Genomic DNA, 22,683 nt, shown 5'->3' with positions numbered 1-22,683 from the left:
AGAAATCACATTAGTTTCTTCTACATTCTAACCCATTCGTTGTCTGAGGGTGGAATTATTTTTTAATTAAACTTTTACCTTGGCATAGTGTAGATTCCCATATAGTAATAAAAATAATGCAGGGAGATCCCCTGACCCCTTTACACAGTTTCCTCTGATGAAAACATCTCGCAGAACTACAGTACAATATCACAACCAGGATGCCAACGTAGGCAAAATACAAAACCTTTCACCATGCTCCGAGGATTCCTGCAGGCTGTGCTGAGTGGTCTTGCGTGATAAGGGTGTATCACAGTTGGTTTATAGTCATTCAGCTGTTGAAGGACATCTGGGCTGTTCCCAGTTTATTATGGATAAAGCTGTGATAACATTTCCGTGGAGGCTTTTCAGGGAATGTAGGCTTCATTTCTCTAAGATAAATTCCCGGGAATACAGTCGTTAGTCATATAATAGTTGCATGTTTCAGTTTGAAGGAGCTGTCATACTATTTTTCAGAGTGGCTGCACCATTTTATATTCCCACGAGCAATCCATGAGTGATTCTGTTTCTTTAAATCCTCATCAGTATTTGTGGTCATTATTTTTTCTTATATTAGTCATTCTGATTGGTGTGTAGGGCTTTCTCATGGATTTCATTCTCGTTTCCTCAGTGGCTTTTGATGTTGACTTTTTTCTTGGGCTTATTTGTGAAATGTCTCTTTCCATCTTTTGCCCATTTGCTGATTGGGCTTTTGGGGTTGGGTTTTAAATGTACCTTTTTTTATAGAAACTGTAAGTTCTTTGTCTTATGTGTGATGTTCAAATATTTTCTCATGTCTAGCTTGGTTTTGTTTTTTTTTTACTTTGATAGTCTTTCACAGAGGAGAAGCTTTTGATTTGTGTCAAATCTAAGAACCTAGGCTAGAACCCCAAAGATTTTCTTTAATGTTTTTTTCCCCCTAAAAGTCTACTTTACACTGAAGTCCAGGATCCATTTTTAGTTTATTCTTGTGTAAGGTGCGAGACTTAAAGTTCAAAGTAAATATCGATGGATGTTTACTCCAACACCATTTATGAAAAGGCTATAGTTCCTCCTTGAATTGTTTTTGCACTTTTGGCAAAATCAGTTGGACATATTTCTGTCAGTTTATTTCTAGATTCTCCATTCTGTTCCATTGATCTCTATGTCAAACTCCCGACAAAAATAGTAGAGTAAATCTCACTTTACTCTTAAAGATTATTTTAGCTATTCTAGTTTCTTTAACTTTCCGTGTAAATTTTAGAACAGTCTTGTCTATATCCACAAAAGTATGTGATGTTGATAGGAAATGCATTAAATCTGCACATCAATTTGGGGGAAATTGGCATCTTGACTATGTTCCGTATTTAAATTCCTAAACATGGTCTGCGTCTGGATTTATCTAGATCTTCTTCGATTTCTCTGATCAGTGTTGCTTAGTTTCCAGTATGCAAGTCCTGCACATGTTCTGTTTACAACATGTGGTCAGACTACACCTAAGTATTTTAAAGTGATTGTAAATGGTGTTGCATATCTACTTTCAGTGTCCATATGTTCAGGCTGGTATTTAGAAATACAGTTGATTTTTGTAGCGTCTTATATCCTGTGACTTTGCTAAATTAACTTACTAGCTCAGGAATTTTTGGCAGATTCCTTGGGGTTTTCTGTGTTGGCAATCATGTCACCCACAGTAGGGACGGTTTTATTTCTTCTGTCCTAATGTGGATGCTTTTTGTTTCCTTACCGCACTGGCTAGGACTTCTGGCACAACGTTGAGTAAGAATGGTGAGTGGACATCCTTGCCTTGTTGCTAGCTGTAGGTTTTTTGTAGATAATCTTTGTCAAATTGAGGGCGTTCCCTTTTATTTCTATTTTTCTGAGAGGTTTTATAACGAATGAGTTGTTGTCAAATGCATTTTCTGCATCAGTCGGTAAGATTGTGTAATTTTCCCCCCTTTAGCTTATTAATAAGGTGGATTACATTGACTGATTTTCTTAAACCAGCCTTGCATCTCTGCAAGTAGAATACCCCATCTAAGTAAAATAAATTTGACCTGCTCTTGGTATATAATTCTTTATATATGTTGCTGAATTCTATTTGCCAGCATTTCGTTAAGGACATTTCTGTCTTTATTCACAAGATCTGTGGTTTTTTCTGCTTTGGGTATCAGGGTAATGCTAGCTTCATAAAATGAGTCAGGAAACATTAACTTCCCTTCTGTTTTCTAGAAAAGATTTTGTATAATTGGTTTTAATTTGGTTTTAAATTTTGGTAGAATTCTCCTGTGAAAACACCTGGGCCGGATATTTTTTGGGGGTGAGTTTTTAATTAAAAATTTGATATATTTATGAGTTACAGCTCTGTTGACTGTTTAATATTTGGTGAACTTGGTCCTTTGTGTTTTTCAAAGAATTGGTCCATTTCATCTAAACTGTCTAATTTATCTGTGTACAGTCATTCATAATATGCCTTTGTTATCATTTTTATGTCTGTAGTGATGTACTTTGTCTCATTCCTCATAATGGTGATTTGTGTCTTCTTTTATTCATTGTTAGGCAGGAGTTTGTCGATTTTATTGATCTTTTCAAAGAATCAGCTCTTTATTTCACTGATTTTCTATATTGTTCTCTTTTCAATTTCACTGATTTTTGCCCTAATCGCTATAATTTTCTTCCTTTTATAAGAATTGACATGGACCATTTTTAGTCTTTATTGAATTTGTTACAGTATTGTTTCTGGTGGTTTTTTTTTTTTTTTTCATGTTTTGGTTTTCTGGCCACGAGGCATTCGGGATCTTAGCTCCCCGACCAGGGATTGAACCTGCACCCCCTTGCATTGGAAGGTGATATCCTATCCACTGGACCACCAGGGAAGTCCCTCTTCCTTTTTTCGAGTTTATTTTGCTCTTTTCAAGATTCGGGCGGTAAAACTTATCAGTTTGAGGCTTTTCTTCTTGTCCGACTTAGGCATTTAGTGCCATCGATTTTCCTCTCTGCACTGCTTCAGCTATGCCCCCACAAAAGTGCCATTGATTTTCCTCTCTGCACTGCTTCAGCTATGTCCCCACAAAATTTGATATGTTGTATTTCCATTTCCCTTCAGTCCAGTGTATTTTTAGGTTTCCACAGAAGCTTCCTCTTAGATCCGTAAGTTATTTAGCTTTAGGTGTTTAGCTTCCATGTGTTTAGAGATACTGTTGTTGTCTTTCTGTTTTTCAGTTCTCATGCAGCTCCACTGTGATCAGAGGGCATGCTGTATATGATATCAATTTTTTTTAATTGGTGGAAGCTTCATTTTATGGCCCAGAATATGGTCTACATTTATATATGTCCCATGAATACTTGGAAAGAACGTGTCGTGTGCTCTTCTTGGATGAAGGATTCTCTAAATGTCAGTTTGACTCTTGGTTGATAGAGTTGAGTTCCTCTAGTAGTATTAATATATCCTTGCTGATTTTGTCAAGTTGCTCTATCAATTGATGAAAAGTGGTTATTGAAGTCTCTAACTATAATGATAGATTTTTCTCTCACTCAATTCTTTCAGTTTTTCACTTATTTTGCAATTCTGTCATTTAATTCATACATATCTGGGACTGTCTTCTTGATGTATCAACTCTTTAACCACTATATAATATCCCTCTCTGCCTCTGGCCATTTTCTTTACCGGATGAAGAATTTTACCTGTAAAATTTCTTTATCTGACATAGAGTCACTATTGTTTTCCTTTGATTAATGTTTGCATAGTACAACTTTTTCTCTTTTTGTTTTCAGTTTGTATCTTTATATTTGAAGTATGTTCCTTCTTTCTGCTGTTCAGTCGCTCACACGTGTCCGACTCTTTGTGACCCCATGGACTGCAGCACGCCAGGCTTCCCTGTCCTTCACTATCTCCTAGAGTTTTCTCAAACTCACATCCACCGAGTCAGTGATGCCTACCATCCAACCATTTCATCTTCTGTTGCTCCCTATCCCTCCTGCCCTCAATCTTTCCCAACATCAGGGCCTTTTCCAATGAGTCAGCTCTTCAGCTCAGGTGGCCAAATTATTGGAGCTTCAGATTCAGTATCAATCCTTCCAATGAATATTCAGGGTTGATTTCCTTTAGGATTGACTGGTTTGATCTCCTTGCAGTCCAAGGGACTCTCAAGAGTCTTCTCCAACACCACAGTTCAAAAGCATCAGTTCTTCAGTGTTCAGCTTTCTTTATGGTCTAACTCTCATGTCCATACATGACTACTGGAAAAACCAAAGCTTTGACTATAGGAACCTTTGTCAGCAAAGTGATGTCTCTGCTTTTTAATATGCTGTCTAGGTTCATCATTAGACAACTTATAGTTGGGTCATGTTTTTTAATCCTGCCTGCAACTCTTTTAATTCAGGCATTCAACTAGTTACATTTAATTTAATTACCATCTTAGGATTTAAGGCTTCCATTTGATTTTCTTAATTTTCTGATTTTCCGGTTAGTTTTAACTTTTTTGTTTCCCTGGGTTTTTTCCTGATTTGTTGGGGGAAACTTGAATATTTTTCAGAATTCCATTTTGATTTATCGATAGTGATTTTTTAGTGTATCTTCTTGTATAGCTTTTTCAGTGGTAGTTTTAGGAATTATAACTTATCACAGTGTATTGGAATCATCATTCTTACCAGTCTGAGTGAAGTGTGGAAACCGTGCCTCCAGTCACAGCAGTCATTGTCTAAAATAGTTCTGTCTGATGTGAGATTGGGTCAAACTGTGAGCATTTGTATCATGTAGCTAAAGCCAAAGAGGCAAGTTAGGGTGGCATCTACCATAAATTATTCCTGTTACACCATAATATAATTATCTAAGCACTTTTTTATCTGAGAAAGGGGCATCTTTTCCTAATTTGTACAGAAGTACTGCATAGGTGAGAAGCAGCCCTAATGTGTAGGAACCATGTTTACATTTGGTTACAATATACTTCCCCAATACATAATAGCTTTCTGAGTTAAAACTTAATTGAATTGGGCATGCAAAAAGAATATGGCCAACTACCTAAGCCCAGCTTAGAACCAAAACTAGGTAACTGCCACAAATAAAAAGCAAATACATAAAGCCAAGAAAATTTAATTTCCATCTAAAGGAATGCAGATGTAATTATAGAATCAATATTGGTAATATTTTAGGAACCATAGGGAAAGTGCCAGAAAAGAAGTAAATATTATCTCAGTTTTCTAAAGAGAGGGTTCTAAAAATTTCAGATAGTTGATCTAATGTAAATCTGTGGGGCAACTTCAGAATGGATTTTTAAACAGATGGTTTATGATGACTTAGAAAAGAAGGAGCCAGCATAGACTGACTAGAAAGGAACATACAGGACTGCCTATATTTTTCCTCCCTGAACTGGTTGAGACATATCAGAGGAATGGAACTGCATTTAAAACATTTACACAGTAGATCCCAATAGGCTTGCAGGAAAAAACTGACATCACAGAAGCATGGGCTGGGTCACAGAAGTACATGATAAAGAGCCTAGCAAAGACTGTGCTGTTAATGGACTGAGCCAATTCCAAAGACAATGGATTTGCCCAATCCTAGTCAATAATTTTACAGGTGATGGGGTGAGGAAATACGTGGCACGCTTATGGGGAAGCCACAAGGTAGTTAAGATGACAGAAATTAGATAGGCCAAGCTTCCAATTCTAAGTTTACAAACTCATCAGCCTCAGTTTCCTCATCTACAAAACAGGAATAATAATGCTTCATAACTGTTAGAACGATTCATAATATTGGTGTGCTAGCTGAATAAGACATTGTAGGTAAAGCAGAGAACTTTGTAACACTCACTGACTTGGGGTTTTATTACACTTGCTTCTGTTATATTTGCTGATGACACAGCTAGCAAGAATAGCTGGTACAGACTTCCCTGGTGGCACAGTGGATGGGAATCTACCTGCCAACGTGGATTTGATCCCTGTTCCGGGAAGATTCCACGTGCTGTGGAACAACTAAGCCCTCGATCTGCAACTACTGAGCTTGTGTGCCGCAACTACTGAGCTTATGTGCCTCAACTACTGAGCTTGTGTGCCGCAACATCTAAAACCCACGCAGCCTGGATCCTGTGCTCCACAACAAGAGAAGCCATCACAGTGAGAAGCCTGTCACTGCAACCAAGAATAGCTCCACTCGCTGCAACTAGAGAAAGCCCACTCACAGCAATGAAGACCCAGTGCAACCAAAAAAAAGGAATAGAGCCCATATATTGCATATATTGTATGGGGTTGGCAAGATAAACCTTGGTGTCAATTTCACAGGAAGAAAAGGATCAAAAATCGTAATGACTTAACATCCTTTGAGGTGAAGATCTAAAAGCTGTCCAAAGGCATGTACACATTGCTACATTTAAAATGGATAACCAACAGGGTCCTACTGTATAGCACATGGAACTCTATTCAATGTTATGTGGCAGCCTGGATGAGAAGGGAGTCTGGGGGACTCATATATATCTATAGCTGAGTCCCTTTGCTGTCTACCTGAAACTATCACGACATTGTTAATCAGCTATACTCCAATACAAAATAATAAGTTTAAAAAATAATAAATAAATAAAAGTTGTCCAAAGGAAGCTTACCAGAAGCCAACAGGGTGACTATAAACCAAACAATAAGTGCAAAGCTTTTTAGACTTCACCCCAAGATGATTTTCTACAGGACAGAAAGCAATAGCCATTCTGTATTCCACTCTTGTCAGCCCATATTTGAAAGGTTGAGTTTGGTTCCAGGTACTCTGTTGTCAAAAAATAACAAATTGGACCTACTTTAGAGATGAGTTATCAAGGTAGTGGAGCGCCTACAAATCTTGACATACAAGGACCAGATGAAGGAGGGCGTGTCACCAGGAGAAGGGAGGCTTAGCTAGGGCTTGACACCTGTGTTCTAAACAACTGAAGGCTGACACGTGGACGGGAGGGAGGTCTTCTTTGAGACCTTTTGAGAGGCTAGAAGTGAGCGTAGACACAGAGCATCCAACAAGGGGGATTAGAAGAAAACCAACACTAAAAGAATTATTTAAGACTGTCTTTAGTTGCGTTTTTCTCTTCCTCAAGTTAAGTCAGAATGTGAAGCACTTTATGAGAAAATCTATCAGAAGACGTTCACACAGGCTTTACTGACTCCGATTTGTCAATGTCAGCTTACATCTGTGTAAGAACACTGCTTTTGCCCCGACACTTTTTAAATTGAAAGAAACACTCTCCCTTCAGCTCAAAGCAGCATTTACATCCCTCCTAAGAATGAGGGCTCTTTACTAACTAGTACATTTGAATTGTCATCCCGTCTTCCTTAGTGATGACATTATTTCTTTCCTTAACCGGTTCATAGACTGACACTCCTGTCAACAGTCTTTCTGTAATCTCTAACCGCTTGTAGAATTATTTTCCTGGATGTCTTAATCATGGCAATCCAATTTAGTCTCAATGTTACTGTATCAAGTTTTAATTACATTACTGTTTTGCAATCACTAGAGCAGTAACATTATACTCAGATTTATTACTTACTTTTCACCAAACAATAGAAGTATTTTTCTGTTTTCAGCCATAACAATAATAGTTCCTGAAATACTACATTATTGTGTGTCCCTAAAACTTACCTTAAATGATCAATAGAGTATCTTTTTGGAGGAAAAATAATGACAGTCTGTTTTTATTATGTTGGTCCCCAACATTGCTGGTAGCTTAATTGCTAAGAAATGAAATAGAAAAGTTAAGTACTTCTGTTAAAGTAAGATCTCTACTTTCTACTCAAAAGAATTGAAAGCAGGGACTCAAACAGATACTGGTACACTTGGATTATAGCAGTGTTATTCACAATAGCTAACAGGTAGAAGCAATCCAAGTGTCTGTTAATGGATGAATGAATAAACAAAATGTGGTGAATAGAATGATGGAATATTAATAAGTAATATTAAAGCAAGGAAATTCTGATACATGCTGCAACATGGATGAACCTTGAAGACATTATGCTAAGCAAAACAAGCCAGACAAACACTATGATTCCACTTATGTGAGTTACTTAAGAGTCGTCAAACTCATAGAGACAGAAAGTAAGAAGGTCAGGGAAGGAAGGATGGGGAGTTAGTGTTTAATGGGTACAGAGTTTCAGTTTAGGATGATGACACGGTTTTGTGGTTAGATGATGGTGACAGTTGTACAACACTGTAAAAGTTCTTAATGCTGCCCAACTGCACACTTAAAAATGGACGATGGAATATTCAGTGCAGTTCAGTTCAGTCGCTCAGTCGTGTCCAACTCTTTGCGACACCATGAATTGCAGCACGCCAGGCCTCCTTGTCCATCACCAACTCCCGAGTTCACCCAAACCCCTGTCCATGGAGTCGGTGATACCATCCAGCCACATCATCCTCTGTTGTCCCCTTCTCCTCCTGCCCCCAATCCCTCCCAGCATCAGGGTCTTTTCCAATGAGTCAACTCTTCACATGAGGTGGTCAAAGTATTGGCATTTCAGCTTTAGCATCATTCCTTCCAGAGAACACCCAGGACTGATCTCCTTTAGAATGGACTGGTTGGATCTCCTTGCAGTCCAAGGGACTCTCAAGAATCTTCTCCAACACCACAGTTCAAAAGCATCAATATTACTCAGCTATAAAAAAGAACACATTTGAGTCAGTGATAATGAGGGATGAACCCAAAGCCTAGGGTACAGAGTGAAGTAAGTCAGAAAGAGAAAGACAAATATTGTATATTAACACGTGTTTGGAATCTAGAAAGATGGTCCTGATGAACCTATTTGCAGGGCAGCAATGGAGACGCAGACACAGAGAACAGACCTGCGGACACAGCGGGGGAAGGAGAGGGCGGGACGCATTGAGAGAGGAGCATGGAAACATACACATCACCACACGCAAAACAGATAGCCAGTGGGAATTTGCTGTGTGATGCAGGGAGCTCAACCCAGTGCTCTGTGACAACCTAGAGGGGTGGGAGAGGATGGGATGCGGGAAGGAAGTTCAAGAGGGAGTGGACATATGTATACCTGTGGCTGATTCATGTTGATGTATGGCAGAAACAAACACAATATCATAAAGCAATTATCTTCCAATTCGAATTAAAAAACAAACCAAAAAATGGTTGAAATGGTGGGTTTTATGTTATTTATATTTGCCATGATGAGAGAGAGAGGCTAATTATCCAGTAAATCCTCACAGCTCTAAGGGACTTTCCTTAGTTAAGGTGGTTAAGTCCAGCAGAGAAAGGTCTTTTGTCTGCTAATAATTAATGTGATCCCAATTTAAATAGCAAAACCCAACTCTCCAAATCCCTCTCCTAGAAGTGCAGTTTGGAATCTCATTCTGGGAAAAGATGGAATCGCATGGAAGTCCTCTAGATGTTAGGTTAGACCTAAATAAAATTTCTCAATAGAAAAAAAAAAAAAAAAAAAACTCTGCCTTCCAATGCAGGGGCTGAGGGTTTCATCCCTGGGTGGGGAATTAAGATCCCATATACCATGCGGTGGACTTCCTAGGTGGCGCTAGTGATAAAGAACCCGCCTAATGCAGGAGACATAAGAGACATGAGTTCGATCCCTGGGTCGGGAAGACTCCCTGGAGGAGGGCATAGCAACCCACTCCAGTATTCTTGCCTGGAGAATCCCATGGACGAGCCTGGCAGGCTACAGTCCATGGGATCGCAAAGAGGCAGACATGATTGAGCAACTAAGCACACACACACCTACTCCAGTATTCTTGCCTGGAGAGTCCCATGGACAGAGGAGCCTGGCGGGCTACAGTCCATAGGGTCACAAAGAGTCAGAAACGACTGAAGGGACTTAGCATGAATGCAGGCATGCCATGCGGTGCTGCCAAGAGAAAGAAAAATGCTCACAGCTCTATAAGGCAGTAATGTTCTCTATTTTAAACAAGGAGGAAGTGTGGCTTCCCCAGTACCATGGAGCCAACTGAGATTCAAAGCCAGCTTGTTATAACATGGAGCCAAGTTCAGCAGAGCAAGTTCCCCGCTGTGAAACTGCTTGATCGCATCCTGGTCTCTTGCATAGTAGACGGATTTTTTACCACTGAGCCACCAGGGAAGTCCACTAAGGGCAACTGCCACTCCACCAATCTCATTTCTCTCTGAATTATTTTTATCAATTTAGTGATCATTTTGGTCCTAATCAAGCTAAAGGGAAGAGAATTGTAGGAATCATTTTGCCACCAGGGAAGACTTGTTTTTATAAAACTGACTACCCGGAACCCAAGAAAGCAAAAGAGCCCCGTGCTGCAGCTGCTGTTCAGTTCTAGGCGGGATCTGCCTTCATGGACATGTACTGCGTACTCACACAGACCTCCTCGGATGCTGAAAGCATACCAGAGCTCCCAAATTCCTGCATGCAAGTCTTTGAAGCAATTCTTTGTGTATGAAGCACTGTATCCTCAGTCAGCCATCAATAAAACCCTGCTGGGCACATCTGAATATTAAGAAAGGTTCTTTCCTTACTGCTCCCAAAGAGAGAAATCAATTCCCCTGGGTCTGACTATAGTCTGTATAACATGATGAGAGGAGTTACTGTCCTGCTTGGGCTTCCCTGGTGGCTCAGACGGTAAAGAATCCGCCTGCAATGCGGGAGACCTGGGTTTGATCCCTGGGTGGGGAAGATCCCCTGGAGAAAGAAATGGCAACCCATTCCAGTATTCTTGCCTGGATAATGCCATGGACAGAGGAGCCTGGCAGGCTACACAGTCCATGGGGTCGCAAAGAGTAGGACACGACTGAGTGACTAACACTTTCCATCAGGAATAGATCTCCAAAGGGACCTACCCGTCCCCCAAGTCTTCACCTTCCATGGTGCCTTGATTCTCTTCAGGTCCTCATCAGGGTCTTACTGGGTTTCTTGTCACAGTGCCTTGGTGGATTTCAGACTCTCCACACTACCCCCCTCACACTTATTCAACAAATTTTTAAGGAGATCTAATAATATGATGCAAAGAGCCAACTCATTGGAAAAGACCCTGATGCTGGGAAAGATTGAGGGCAGGAGGGGAAGGAGATGACAGAGGATGAGATAGTTGAATGGCATCACTGACTCAATGGACATGAATCTGAACAAATTCCAGGAGACAGTGAAGGACAGGGAAGCCTGGTGTGCTGCATTCCATGGGGTTGCAAAGAGTTGGACATGACTTGGCAACTGAACAACAACAATGTATGCCAGCCACTGTGCTATGCTTTGGAAACACAGTGATGATTCCATATAATCCCATGACCCCAGATGTGGTCGCTGCCTTCCAGAACCCACAGTTTTATGGGGGAGACTGGCCAGCAGGCAGTTACAACTGCTATAAGCCTCTGATGAGAGCAGGCTCAGCTCTGTACGTATCAGCTTCCTGGGCACTGTCCTCTGCCCTGAGCCTCCAAGTTTTTGCTCCCTGGGTCTGGAATGACTTCTGTCTGGCTCACTCTTACCTGATGACAGGCTGTCAGGGTCTGAGAGACTCCAAGCTGTCCTCTCTCCAAAGCTTTTCCTAATACCTCTACTCCAAATGAGTCTCTTCTTTGCTACCTTCTTCTTGCTTCTTTCTTGAACACTTATTATAAATACATGTTTGTGTACTAAGTCGCTTCAGTTGTATCCAGCTCTGTGGCCCCATGGGCTGTAGCCCACCAGGCTCCTCTGTCCATGGCATTCTCCAGGCAAGAATACTGGCGTTGCCGTGCCTTCCTCCAGGGGATCTTCCCAACCCAGGGATCAAACCCGCATCTCCTATGTCTCCTGCATTGGCAGGTGGGTTCTTTACCACTAACACCAACTGGGAAGCCCTATTATAAGCACAACACAGATTATCTTCAAGTTTGTTCGGCATATTTGTCTCCGTCTGGAGACTGGCGTTATCAAAGGCAGGAATCACATGTTCTCCGCAGCATCTAGCACAAGCATTATGAATAGTTGGCATCTGATTTGTATTGTTTTAAATCTAATGTTGCACAGTCTCGAGAATCTATAGGAAAGAATGTTTGAATTCCAAGTATCTTTCTTGGAATTCTGCGCCCTTCTCCAGGGGCTCCTCCTGACCCAGGGATGGAACCTGAATCTCTTGCATCTCCTGCATTGGCAGGTGAGTTCTTTACCACTAGCACTACCTGGGATGTCCTTCCAAGTGTCAGGAGAGCCTAAATATGATGGATCAACATATTTGGCACCCTGTAAGAACTGCATTTTATGTTGAAAGTTGCTAGGGTTGATGAATTATTGTCAGAAGAACTGCACCTTTATTTTGGAGAAGATCCACTTTATAACTAAAATGCAGTATCCCAGCTTCTAGCATATGGCTTTGCAGATACTCAGCCTGTGGCTCTTTGCTAATCTTCCCAGTAGAACAGTCAACAAATCTCCACCCATATCAGTTTTTTTCCTCTACCGAGTGCAGCTAATGGAGCAAAGAAAAATCCCTAAGATTATTTCCTCATCTTCCTTTTACCCTGGACTTCTGAGATAGCAAGGTCTACAACACTTGGCAGTGTCATGTCTCCCAGAAATAATGCTGACATTCATTCCCCATGTCAAGCATTTATGGAGGAAGAGCAACAAAGAACACAACAAGGGACCTATGGGAGTTTGTTCCTTCAGTCTGAATCTTAAAATGTGGAAGCTGCTCCTGTGTCTAAGCTGTGCTGCTCTGATGGGGCTGATCAGTTGGTGAGACCGATCCCTTTATGAAGTTAAAGTTCTAAGAAACAGAAGAGAAATGAAGTGTTTAAGGAACAATATGGTGTTGCAAAAGAAGTTTGCAAAAAGACCCTAAGTGGCTGTCAATGAATCAGTCTGTTTTCCTGGGAATGTCTTAACTTCTTTTTTGAAAAATAGTTTTTCTCTATATAGACTTCTTTGTTGACCATCTTTTTCATTCAGTACTTGGAATATTTCATCTCAATGCCCTCTAGCATCCTTGATTTATGATGAGAAGTCAGCTTTTAATCTTATTGATGATTCCCTGTAAGTGATGAGTCATTTCTTTCTGCTTTCAAGATTTTCTCATTGTCTTTGTCTTTTGACACTTCTACAAGGATATGGTTAGGTGTGGGTCTCACTGAGTTCATAGTACTTTGAGTTTTTTTAAGTTTCTTAGATATATGAGTTTTCATCAGATTTGGGATGATTTTGGCCACTAATTCTTCAAATGTATTTTCTACCTCTCCTTTTGGAACTCCAATTACATGTATGTTGGTGTGTTTGATGGTGTCCCACCATCTTTGAAGCTCTGTATGTTTTTCCTTATTCTTTTCTTTTAATTTCTCAGCCTGCATAATCTCTCTTCAGGTTTATTCTTCTTCGTGGGCCTTGCTCTGAGCCCCTTGAGTAAGTTTTCCATTTTATTTGTTATTATGTAGTTATTGGTGACTCAGTGGTAAAGAATCAGCCTGCAATGCAGGAGACCTGGGTTCGATCCCTGGGTTGGAGAGCATGGCAACCCACTCCAGTGTTCTTGCCTGGAGAATCCCATGGACAGAGGAGCCTGCAGGGCTACAGTCCACGGGCTCGCAAAGAGTCAGACACGACTGAGTGATAGGACACGTGCACTGCGCTATACATTAGATCCCTGGAGCTTATTCATCTTGTGGAGTTACAATGTTAGTGATATATTACAGGATTAATCATTCTCTCTTTGGGAACAGTGATTTAAAATGCTGTGTTCTCAGACAGAGAGAATAGGCTTGTGGTTGCCGAAGGTAAAGGGGGGCAGGGGGAGGGATGGATTGGGAGTTTGAAATTAACAGAGGTAAACTATTATATATAGAATGCATAAGCAAGGTCCTACTGTATAGTACAGGGAACTATATTTCAATATCCTGTGATAAACCGTAATGGAAAAGAATATGAAAAAAATGGATTATATGTGTGTATGTGTGTGTGTGCATGAATCATTTTGCTGTACAGCAGAAATTAACACAATATTGTAAATCAACTTCCTTAATATAGGTTATCACAGAATATGAAGTGTAGTTGATTTACAATATTGTGTTAATTTCTGCTGTACAGCAAAGTAATTCATATATATATATACACACATATGCATTCTTTTTCATATTCTTTCCCATTATGGTAAATTAACTATACTCCAATAAAATTAAAATATCTTTTAAAATAAACACAATTAAAGTTAATAAAACTGTATTCAAAAAGTAAAATGTATTAAATGTTGTTTTCCAAGTATTATTGCATTTTTTCTTTTTGCAATGGAAACCTTACTGATACACTGGCCAAACTTGTTTGTCTAGCTGTCTCACTGCCATTTAAGGGCATCCCATCTTTGGGTGCAGTTAAAGGACATGATAACGAATGGGGCCCAACCAGGCCAAAATCTCAGTTCCATTGGGATAAGCCTTGAAAGGTTAACTTAGCATAAGCAACTTAGGGAGAACGTGAAATATGATGGCTGTCATTATAATAGGCTAACATCGATCATGAATCTAATCTAAGAGCTAATGTTTCTGAATATGCACATTCCTTTTCTTCTTAGCAAATCAACTTCCTCTAGAGTTGATAATCAACTCATTCTCTTTTGGTGTTTCTTTCATGAGTGTTTCATCTTCAGGAGTACACATACATACTGTACCCTTTATGATGAGAGCTGTGGGCACTGCTCTCTAAGTGGACAAGATCAAAGAGCTCATTTCCTTATATTTCGTGTATCATTAAAGTAGGTGTTGTTTCATCAGGAATGACTCACCAAAGTAGAACTATTCGATCTCTTCTGAATGATCTTCCAGTTTGGAATTATGCTTTCTTTCATAACGAGTTGCAGGACTGAATGATTGTTTCAAGGATGCCTCATTTCTCCATCTCAGCCAGCAGACACACCCTCATTGTTCAAAACACTGAGCTTTTCACTTCTTTTGAATGCAGACCATTTATGAAACAGCTGCCCACATTGCTGCCCTGATAACTGTTTGGAAGCGCAGCCTCATTTATGTTGGCAATACCATTGCTCTGGGTCAGGCTACAAAACAGCCAAAGAAACACATTTGTCTTCTCTCAAGTTCTAGTGGAAGTGAACTTTAGGCTGTAAATGCTTCTAGTGGAGGCTCTCTTTCCCTAGAAGAGATCTCAGTGGGAAAATGTACTCTTCAGTGTATTTGTTTTCTGACGGAGGTTTTTGGCACGAGCATTTATAAAGTGGTCCGTGGTGAATCTCCATAATGGCACATAAGGCATGCAAAATACTTGCCTGACCTGGCAGAGGTATTTTTATGTTTGGCAGCTACTTTTAGGATCCATAGGGAACATTGCTAGAACAATCAGTTTCTCTTTTGTATTAGTAAAATACATAAGAGGTTTCCTTTTGATGCTAAATTCCAGATCTATTCGATTTGGCCCCTCCTTCAGTGTAGTTGCAAAACGTGGCCATTAATCAAATCCTCAGCTTTTAGTATTAAATTTACCAGGGGCTTCCCTGGTGCTCAGATGGTCAAGAATCTGCCTGCAACGGAGGAGATCTGGGTTGGATCCCTGGATCAGGAATGGACAAGTCTGAGCAAACTCCTCAAGATAGGACAGAGGAGATAGGAGAGGACAGAGGAGCCTGGCGTGCTGCAGTTAATGGAGTCACAAAGAGTTGGACACCACTTAGCGACTGAACAACAAGTATTAAATTTATAAATTAATTTAGGAAGTTTAAAATTTTCTACAATATTGAGTTTCACATCCAGGAAAATTGTTTTTATTTACTACTTGCTTATTGCCTTGCATAAAGTTTTATTACTTTTTCAAAAATTTCTGGTGCACGTCTTTTTCATAGCTTCTACTTATTATGTTTATCATTTTGAATGGATTTTTAAATTAAAATTTCTATTTGGTGGTGGTAGTATATAGAAAAACTATTGATTTCTCTGTTTTTACCCTGTATGTAACTATTTGGGCAATCACTCTTATTAGTTCTAAAAGTTTTCATTTGATTTTATCTTCTAGTGAATTAATTGTATAATCTGTAAATACTCAAAGTTTCTCTCTTTCTTCAGAATATTTATATTCTCTTTCTTTTTTTTCTGATTTCATTAGCTATGATCTCCAGAAAAATTATAAATAATAGAAGCTTATTGGGCCTACATCTTTCTCCTTACCAACTTTTTAAATTGCAAACAATATTATAGCAAATTTTCTTTAATAATGAAAGAAACAAAATCACCCTGAATCCCACACAAAAACAAAATTCAAAAATTACTTAAAAAACACAGACATAGAAAACAAACTTATGGTTACCAGAGGGGAAAGGGGAGAGGAGGGATAAATTAGGAGTTTAGGATTAAAATATACAATCTTCTGTATATAAAATAGATTTTTAAAAAAACCAAGGTGCTACTGTATAGCACAAGGAACTATATTCAATATCTTGTAATAGTTTATAAAGAAAAAGAATATATAACTAACCCACTTTGCTGTATACCTGAAACTAACACAACATTGTAAATCAGCTATATTTCAATAAAAAAAATTTTAATTACGAAAACAATTGTTTTTATGTGTTCAGAAAGGGTAAGGAAGGCTATATAGCAAGTTGTTACGGGTAATTCTTCCAGGGGAGTGGGATTCTGGAGCAGGAACAAGGGGACAAGGAGACCCACTTTCTGCTCTGTGCACTTCTAGATAGCTTGGCTTTTTGCAAAGTGCAATTTGCTTTAATAATTTTATGTTTTTTTTAATTTATTTTTTTTTAGTTTTTTTTTTTAATTTTAAAATCTTTAATTCTTACATGTGTTCCCAAACATGCACCCCCCTCCCACCTCCCTCCCCATAACATCTCTGTGGGTCATCCCCAAGCCAATGCATCTTGGGAAACAGTCTTACAAGTATAATGTATGTAAGACTTGTCTTTCAATATCAAGATTTAGAGATGTGCACATGTTAATGTCTAAAATTTAAGTTTTGTTCACTGTTAAATCTCAACTAAATGAGAAAAGATTAAACAGATGATATAAAGATGGATAGAGATATTGATAGAGTTACAGACACCCATTTGCCATTTGCCATTAATAGAAAATCCAAAACAAAGGACAATCTTGTTTGTAGGACATATATTAAGCTAACCTTAAAAGTGCATTCCAATATACAGTAGGTGCAAATACTGTTTGATTCCGCTTATGTGAGATACCTAGAATAGTCAAATTCATAGAGTCAGAAAGTTGGTTGGTAGATGCCAGGGGCTTCGGGTGTAGAGGGGAGGGGGGATCAGGGGATGGGGAGGTAGGGCGGGGGGAATGGGGAGCTAGTGTTTACTGGGGACAGAGTTTCAGTTCAGGAAGGGGAAACATTCAGGAGATGGATGATGGTGAGAGGTGCACAACAGTGTGAACGTACTTAGTGCCACTGAACTGCACAGATAATATGAATAGTGCATTCTATATATTATGTGACTTTTACCACAATAAAAAATAAAATAGAAGATGGCATAGAAAAGAAATGAGTACAAAGGGAAAGCTCACAAATTACAACCGGGAATTCTAGGGCAGGCATGGCAACTACACGATGCCCCCTAGGATGTCTAGGAAAATGTGATTGAGGACATTATTTCATGGGCTGAAGGAATTATAATTTCTCTCAATGATTTCCCATCAAAAGCTTTCTTCAAAAAAAAAAAAAAAAAAAAAGCTTTCTTCCCAGACCCCACGGGGGAGTGTAACGACCACGGGAGGGCATCTGTGTTTCACGTGGGCCCCCAGGAGCAATCACGTGGGCCCCCCGGGGCAATCACGTGGGCCCCCTGGGGCAATCACGTGGGCCCCCAGGGGCAATCACGTGGGCCCCCTGGGGCAATCACGTGGGCCCCCAGGGGCAATCATGTGGGCCCCCTGGGGCAATCACGTGGGGCATTGTAGGGTGGCCCTGGCACTCGGAACTTGCCCTGTCTTCCTCCCGCCCGCACGGTGGAACAGGACTCGACGCACACTCTCTGTTGTTCTCCTCCAGGATTTCCAATGAGCACTCCCCCAAACTCCAGATCCGGAGTCACAGTTACCTGAGGGCGGTCAGTGAGGTCTCCATCAACCGAAGCCTCGACAGCCTGGACCCTGCAGGGCTGCTCACGTCCCCGAAGTTCCGCTCCAGGAACGAGAGCTACATGCGCGCCATGAGCACCATCAGCCAGGTGAGCCCCGCGGCCATGGGCAGTGAACTGCACGGGGCAGTTGGGGAAACCCAGGGGCTGTGACGCGAGGAGGTTGACATCCCCTGAGTGGGTCGGGCAGGGGCCCCAGTCTAAATGCTGCCTGTGACTGGCCACAGCTGGCTCTGGGGACCAACAGTCCGCCCAGCAGCAGAGGGGTCGTTGGGCAGCTGGGGTAAAGGACGTGGGGGGGAGTCCTTGAGGAAACTCTTTAGCAGTCAGCCTTCAGCGGCACATTTGTCATTAAGGAGCTGAGTTGATGGATGAGGCTTCAGTTTCAAAGACATTTGAAGAATAGGACAGGGTGAACGTCATTGGCAAAACCTAGGCAGTGTCTAATCCTAAAAGTATTAAGCAAGTCATCAAAGCAGGGACAAAGGCTGGGAAATGAGATGTGATCTGTTTATTTCAGCTGGGTCCTAGGTGAATATTGTGTCTTGGTTGTAAGACACAAGTCTACTTCTAAGAACTGGTACCCTGAATTAGGGATGAAGACTCAGTAAAGTTAACTTAATACTGCATCTGAAATACTCAGCTAAAGCTTCTCAGTGCCTCCAGGGAATATGGGAGGGGGTTAGGCTGCCTTATCCCAAGGGAGGGTTAAACCTAGGACTCCTGGAGGGTGGACCCTGCAGCTTTCAGGGGCCACCAGAGGAGCAGGAGGCGCTTCTTCTGGAAGGACAAAAAAAGGGGGAGTTTTTTTGGAAATAAAGTTTAGGAGTTCTGAATTTTAATTTTTTATCAGTTTTTTAAAATAAGCACCATACTTGGGACTTCCTTGGTGGTCCAGGGTTAAGAATCCACCTGCCAATGCAGGGCACACGAGTTTGATCCCTGGTTGAAGGGCAACTAAGCCCATGTGCCCAGACTACTGAGCCCAAGAGCCACAACTACTGAAATTCAAGTGCCTGGAGTCTGTGCTCCACGAGAGAAGCCACCACAGGGAGAAGCCCAAGCACTGCAACTAGACGGGAGCCCCCGCTTGCCGAAATCCGTGAACAGCAACGAAGACCCAGAGCAGACAAAAGTTAACTAATTAATTGCTTTTAAAAGCACTATGCGATTAATTCAGCTGATATTATTGAGCAAAACACTGGGCTAGATCCTGCAAGTTATTCAGTGGTGAATAATGCCTCATTCCTGCTCCCCCAAAGTTTATAGTTTAATGGAGATTATACCAAAAAATAAATGTTATTTATAACAAATAGCAATAACAAATGTTATTTACTTGAACACCAGAAAAACACTGAGGTGGGCAGGACAAGAATTAGCCATAAGAGCCAACTTTACTGGGTCAGGCACTGTGCCAACTGCTTTATATGCTCATAATCTTAATCCTTATAAACACCCTGTAAGATATGTAAGGAACCAAAAGTTAAATGGGACTTTATGGTCATGAAATTGTCAACAAGATACCCAAGAGAATTTTTAAAAAAAAAAAGTGTTCAGTGCCCAGGATTCTAAAGAGAGCGCTTCTAGGCATGGGGTCTAGGAATGTACATTTTAACAGATATTCCAGGTGATTCTAATAAATAATGTATTAATAAAGAAGTATTTATTAAAGTAGTACATATCTGAACTTTGAAAAATGCTGGCCTAAAGCAGTTACCGCTAGCACCACATTGGAAGCCCCCAAAGCATATGCAAGCAATAGTGTGTGGTTGAAGTTCAGAATACTTGTAGCCACAGCAATGGGCAATCTGTTCTGAATTTTGTCTTGGAGGCATCTTTCATGCACAGCCTTCCATGCAGGGCCCAGGGGACTGGACCTTATTCATTAGGAGGGAGACTGATTGAAGATTAATTAAAACTTCAGCTTTTATGCAGGCAAAACAGACGATCAGAGCTTTTGATGAAGGATAGTTAATCCGGCCCCCCCAAAATAAAAATTTAATTGTAGGAAAGTTGGAGAGAATGAGAGAGAGCCTGAAGAGGCAGAGAGGCTAGTTTGAAAGACTTTGTGATCATCAAGGTGAGAATTAATATTACCGGTGGTGGTGATGGTCGTGCTGCTGCTGCTGTTGATGGTGCAATAGTGTTGATGGAGATGGTGCTGGTAATGGTGGTGAGGATTGTGATGAGGGTGGTGGTAACGATGGTGGTAGTAGAGATGATGCTAATGATGGTAGTGATGAAGATGGTAAGGCGGTGGTGTTAAATGGTAGGCTAAGCCCTGAAGCATCTCTGACCTATCAGAGTAAGACCTTGAAATAGGATCACTCCTCTCATTTTGTCCCCACCATCAAAATAGAGCTTCCTGCTAAAATGTATCCTTGAAAAGCAAAGGCAGGGACCACAGTGAGGCTCCAATATCAGGGTAGGGTGGAAGTCAGGAAAAGTTGGCCTATTGGATTCCAATGTTTGCCCACTGTACATTTCCTTAAAGAAATCTCCAAGAGTACACATATCTATGTGTGCCAGCTACTGTGTCCAGTGAAGCTCACTATCCCAACTCTTAGGTAAATATTTGGTGTCTCATTTGGTGAAATTTGAACTTTGCTTTGTTCTTACTTTTTTTCAATATAAACAATATAATTTTTAAAACTTCTTTAAACGGATCTTTATTCTGGACAGGCTCGTGGTCACACAACCTTCCAGAATTGTAAAATAGTCTATAAATCTCCGGTGTCACACCTGAAGAATACATCCATGGGTTTAGAGTATTTTGCTGGGAATGTTTATACACACCCACTGCTTTCAGAATTTCACACAGTTACAACAGGAGAGCTTCTTTATCAGGACGCACACTCATACAGCTGCCTGCTTTTAGTCTCTGCGCCACAGATCTGACCTTGAGACCGTGTCACTTTCTGGTGACAGCTTAGTACAATGTCGACAAATCACTGAAGAGGCACGTGTGGGCCCTGATCCAGGGCGGCGGGGGCCGGGGGGGGGGGGGGGGTGTCAAGTGGTGTGATCATTGCACCTTAAGTAAAATACAGGAAGCAGAACCATCCTAAATGGATTCCTAATGACACACCATTTTTCTAGTATCTTATTCATTTTCCAAGGAACAAAGTATCAGGAAGGATGATTTCAAATTTTCTGTCACAGTGCCAGCATTGTTATTATTCAAAGGGAATGATTTCTTCTTCTAAGTAATCCTACTATATATATTCTAGACTTTTCAAAAAGCAGTTGGTTGTTGTGATGTTGGAGATATCTCTCTTATAGATCTTCAGTAGCAGCTCTAATAGTATAGAATCTAAGTGCATTATAGCCTATTCCTTCTCAAAACCTGGTATATTATTCATCAAAGGCTCCTAGAAAGATCAAAGTAAAATGCTGTAAGTTAAGAAATTGGTATAGAATAAATTGTTTCCACTGTTCATACCTTATAGAAATAAAATATCCCTAAAAACAGATTGTGCTTAGATTATGAGGAGAACCAAACATCTTTTTATATGTTTATTCCCTTTCTACTTTTTTTTCCCTATATACACATCTAAAAAATGGGGGCTTTTAAAGTAAGACTTGAGAAGAATTTGAGAAAGTCACATTTTAAAAACTATTGGGCATAATAACTCTCATTTCCAAATTAGCTTAATTTACTTCTCAATTTATTTCAAGCCCAAATCAAAAATCTTCACCTAAAATGATAAACTAGAAGCCCACAGATATATTTTGTCCAGTGATGTTTGGGTTTGTACACCAGTTTAAAAATGTAAATGTGATAGGGCAGTTATTGTACTCGATGGTAATACCAGCAGGTTAGTGGTGACTTTTGACCTAAACCATCCCTTCATTGTACTTGTACCAGAAATGTAAACTGAGATGAATTAAGCATTTTTGAGCACACAGCTAGTCAGTGACAGAAACGAGAACACCTAGGTGTCCTGACTCCTAACTCATAAATTTCTTCAATATCTGCTGGAATTGGGGTATTAGTGGCAATAATATTGCCAATAATAGCAGTAGTAATAATGGAAATGAGAACAATGGAACAGTTACTATATATCACTTACCTGACATATGCTATAAGCTTTGCATATTATCTCATTAATTTCATGTCAGCTGTAAGAAAGATTGACTTCCCAGGTAGCTCAGTGGTAAAGAATGTGCCTGCCAACGCAGGAGACATGGGTTCGATCCGTGGGTCTAGAAGATCCCCTGGAGAAGGAAATGGCAACCCATTGCGGTATTCTTGCCTGGAGAATCCCACGGACAGAGGAGCTTGGTGGGCTACAGACATGCACACATGCATAAGAAAGATCATTTTTTAATTTATGAACCTTAGAGAATTAGAGTACATTTTCTCATTCTTCCCACCACTCTCTCTCATAAAGTAATATCTAGTACTTATGGAATGCCTACTATCTGCCTAGTAATGTTCACTTGTATATTTTATTTTTCTCCTTAAAAGCATCCCTGTGAGGGAGGTATTATTATACCCATTTTACAGATGAAAAAAGTGAGGCTCAGAGAATTGACGTGAATTACCATGATATAGTAGAAACAGCATTGTTGTTGTTCAATTGCTAAGTCGTGTCCAGTTCTTTGCCACCCCATGAACTGCAGCATGCTGAGAGCTTCCCTGTCTTTCACTATCTCCTGGA

General features: G+C 40.3%; 1 protein-coding gene across 15 annotated transcripts in view; it reads left to right on the top strand.

Moving 5' to 3' along the window:
- DLGAP1 (DLG associated protein 1) overlaps nucleotides 1–22,683 on the top strand; it is a 791,650-nt gene that overhangs the window by 617,461 nt on the left and 151,506 nt on the right. For all 15 annotated transcript variants that reach the window (XM_042239658.2, XM_027960728.3, XM_027960727.3 and 12 more), the window contains one exon: nucleotides 17,932–18,109. In XM_042239658.2, coding sequence (XP_042095592.1) covers nucleotides 17,932–18,109 — 178 coding nt within the window. The remainder of the gene's footprint in view (nucleotides 1–17,931; nucleotides 18,110–22,683) is intronic.

The sequence above is a fragment of the Ovis aries genome, chromosome 23 (assembly GCF_016772045.2).
Source record: "Ovis aries strain OAR_USU_Benz2616 breed Rambouillet chromosome 23, ARS-UI_Ramb_v3.0, whole genome shotgun sequence".
Lineage (NCBI taxonomy): Eukaryota > Metazoa > Chordata > Mammalia > Artiodactyla > Bovidae > Ovis > Ovis aries.
This window is presented reverse-complemented; position numbering and strand designations above follow the sequence as displayed.